Source organism: Polistes canadensis, unplaced genomic scaffold (genome assembly GCF_001313835.1).
Source record: "Polistes canadensis isolate GaletaPanama2010 unplaced genomic scaffold, ASM131383v1 scaffold_321, whole genome shotgun sequence".
NCBI classification, from domain to species: Eukaryota; Metazoa; Arthropoda; class Insecta; order Hymenoptera; family Vespidae; genus Polistes; species Polistes canadensis.
The window spans coordinates 144,667-148,794 of record NW_014569868.1 but is presented as its reverse complement, the minus strand read 5'-3'; the positions used below and the strand labels follow the sequence as shown (position 1 = coordinate 148,794).

General features: G+C 26.6%; 1 protein-coding gene across 1 annotated transcript in view; it reads left to right on the top strand.

Moving 5' to 3' along the window:
• The first annotated feature begins 45 nt into the window (after positions 1-45).
• LOC106791583 (epidermal growth factor receptor substrate 15 homolog) overlaps positions 46-4,128 on the top strand; it is a 37,780-nt gene continuing 33,697 nt past the window's right edge. Inside the window, exon 1 of the mRNA XM_014757301.1 lies at positions 46-288. Coding sequence (XP_014612787.1) covers positions 213-288 — 76 coding nt within the window. The 5' untranslated portion in view covers positions 46-212. The remainder of the gene's footprint in view (positions 289-4,128) is intronic.

The following is a 4,128-nucleotide window of genomic DNA, read 5'->3' as shown; positions in this document are numbered from 1 at the left end:
CCCTTTTTTTTTTTTTTTTTTTTGTTTCGATCGGGGACCCTTTTATGTTGTTACTCTTTCATTTTTTTTTGTTCTTTTTTCTTTCTTTTCCGATATTTTTGTGGCCCCCACCCCCCGCCCTCCCCCTTCCCCTTTAAATCTTACACCGGAGGACCAATTTTGAAAACAATTAAACGAGATTAAGAAAAAGAAGAAAAAAAAAATCAAAGAAGATGAGTCTCCTGTCTTCCAGCATCGGCAGCATTCGCTGCTTAGCGGATGAGGAAGCTGATAACAACATGCTTCAGGGTAATTCTTTTATTTATTTAATATATCATTTTATCACACTTGTTTATATATTTCTTGTCATCTTGCGTATTTTTGTTTGATGCTACTTTGAGAACAACTTCTTCGCGATCTTCTTCGAAATAGACAAATCCTATTGCTTAACGCAAAACGATATTTACGATTAATAATTTCTAAGAACATTAAATGACTTATTATTATTATTATTATTATTATTATATAATCATCGAGGATAAAAATAATATTTTAGAAAAACAAATATACAAGAAAAGAGGTTCCTTTTTAGTGAGAGGTGGAGCTGAATTCTCGCTGACAAGAGAAGAGAACTCGATCGATGATGCTTCCTTTGCAAAAGGGGGGAGACTTTCTCCCTTCTCTCTTTCTCACCCTCTCCCTCTCTCCCTCTCTCTCTCTCTCTCTCTCTTTATCCCTTCCTCACCTTTTTCAATCTTTTGGAAAACATAACAAACCACGACTTGTATATCTGATTCTCGTTATATGAAAATTGAGGGGGTAGGGTAACGTGAGTTTGATCGTTCGATATTTTATTTTGTTATCATTCGTTATTATCACGTCAAGGTAAACACACGTATATAGGTATATACAATTTAAGCCATTGGGTATAATCAAAAATTCAATTGAATTATTTTAATAGAATTATTTTTCCTCTCAATGAAATATTAATTAATATTATTGGATGATGAATAATCTCATTCGTGTACTGTGTTTACATTTATATTATTTTTTTTAATTATTATTTATTTATATTAATTATTAAGATATGACACGAACTTCTCTAGATTATTTTTTATATTATTTAATTTTTATTATCTTAATAACAGATAAAAATAAGAGTTCGTGCTGTTTTAATAAATGATTGTCAATGAGATTAAGAAATGGAGGAAACACGCAGCAAGAATTTTTATGATTTTCTAATATGTTTTAATATTTCATATAATTATAAATATATAGAATTGTATTAATATATTTTATTTAGAATATTATATTTATTATATGATAATATGTTAGCTAAACATTTTACAAAGGCTAAAGAAGATATGTTTTTTACGTAATTAAATATCACCGATCAAGTTCTGGTAATTTATTTTATATGACGTAATCGTACGAAATTACACACACACACGCATAAATAAATATATTTATACTTTGTAACGAAGTAAGAGAGGATTCAAAGAATTATTGGATTTTTCCACGAGAACGTTAAAAAAGTAATAAGTCGTTGTCCTTGAAGAATTATTATCAATCAATCGTTGACTCTTGAACTCAGTGATTACAACGAGCAGTCATTAAAACGTTAAGCTGACTGATAAATATAGTATCATCGTTCTTCAAGTTTATACGAATATTAAAACGAACATTTAAACGTTAGAATTGATCTTAGAATTAAAACCAAAATTTTTGTTGTATTTAATTCTTCCAAGATTATTTTAGTTTTATTAAATAATAAAAGAAAAAAAGTGAGAGAGAATGAGATTACGTACTATAATCTGGTAGAAGATTACGTTATAGTTTTATTAGTGACTGCTTAATGATTAGATCTCAAGGTTAGATTCTCTCGATAGAAAGTGGAGATTAAATTGTATGTTAGAACTCATAAATGCGTTTTATGTATACTATTTAATATCTATTTTCTATAACTGATATCGCATAAATGAGTATACTATGAATTATATCTATGAAGTGTATTAGTACGGAAGAAATATTTATTTTATTATAATTAATATCATTAATATGATTATTACCTTTTTTTCTTTTTTTATGTACTACATTGATGTACATTATTAATAATTTATTTCTTTATAATTGATATAAATGATTAGATATTTATTTATTTATTTTTTATATATATATATATTTCATACACTTTATAGATATTTATTTTAAAATTTATATATACTCCTTTAACTTACTATACGTAGAATATTATATCGATTGCTATGTCGAGAGAACAAGTATATAAATAATTCTATTAATACTTATTGAGATTCATTTTATCAGAACGTTATTTCCTTTGTATTCTTCTTTTTCATTTAACTTTCCTTCGGATGTACATATGTGTATATATATATATATTGTTTAAGCTTGTAGATTTTATAGAACAATAGATTTAGTCTGTGTGTGTGTAGGAGGGGAACACTGTTTCAAGACGCAGCATCCGAGACGGATCGATAACTTTGCACTGATGATATTAGCAGAATATTCCTTATAGTTTCTCATTCTCGTTTTCATATAATTTTTTTTAAATAAAATCAGTTCTATGCAAAAAATGATATATGTAAAAATAAAATACTAACACAATTCAATTATAAAATGTTGAAACTAAACAAAAATAATAAAAAAATAGATAATACTTTATTAAATATTTGTGCATATAATATTGCAATATAAATATAAAAATATTAATATAATTTCTCAAACTTTTTTTAAACTAAAAGACACGCTATACACGAAATGTTGCTATACTGGTTTTGAATTAATTTCCTGTCGTTTCGCGTGTAAGAATTTTTGAAGTTCTGCTTAAAATTTCATCGTGACCTATACTTTGAAAAATCCTGATTTGTACTATAAATTTTACACATACATATATATATAAAAATATTATTATCTCGATATAAAAGTAAAAACAATTTATAACAAAACAAAAAAAACGTATTTATAGATCAGACACTTTCACTTAATTCATTTATATTATATCTTTAAATTGTGTTTTTCAATATCATAAATTAAGAAGAATGGTCAAAAAAACTGATAATGCAACTTACATAGTTTGTTTAAAATCATTAATCATTTTGACACCGATATAATTAAATAAGAGAGTAATATTTAATAGAAATAACAGTTGAATTAATTATTATTATGCGTATATAAATCAAATCACTATGATTCGTGTGATCTATTTGTAGTGTTAGAACTGGCCACGTTTAGCAGCTTTTTCCTGTTGAGACAAGCGTACCTAATGCTACGTGACGTTGGAAGGAAGTGGTTGAGCATATTTATGATTCCTTCTCGAAGGCTTAAGGCATACCTTCGGGCTTTACTTGAGATAAAAGTGGAAGTATCTGGGGCACGTATAATAAGCCATGTTATGAACGTTAAGTCTTACACTCTTGTACAATTCATGGGGAACCTTCTCTTTTTTTTTTTTTATGACAATTTTTATTTTTAATAGACTTTCAATAGATAAGGAAAAACAAATAAAACGATGTACATTCTTAATTACAGTTATATAAAATTCATGGGGGCGGGAGGGGGAGGAGAATTCTTTTTATGTATATATATATATATTTTTTTTGAGAATTATTATTCTTTTTTTTCTTTTATTCTGAATACGTCAGAAAAGAGTTTCAAGATAAGGAAAAGGTGATAAAATGTTTGATTTCAATTGCTTCATAATGTTTTAATTACATTTTCATTTTATCGAAGTTTTATTTCTTTATTTTTAGTTCATTGAATTCAACGAACTTGGAGTAGTTTTAGGTTGACTAGTATTATGTTTGATACTAATTGCATGGTCGAAGGTTGTTGGTTGCCATGATACTCCCTTCGTTTTGGGTTTCCTTAGTCTAGGGAGTCCCATAAAAATGTGTACTGACGTGGAATCGATCGATAGTAAATAGTCTCGATGATTCATCTTTTCGTTACACCATTTCATTAAGTTTTCTTTTTAAATCTCTTATTAGAATTGCATTTTTCAATTTAAATTCAAGAAATTTTCATTTAATATTATCTTAAATGAATATTACACGCGATTAGCAATGTTCATTCCATAATTAATTAATTTCTCTTATATATATATATATATATATATATATATATATATAT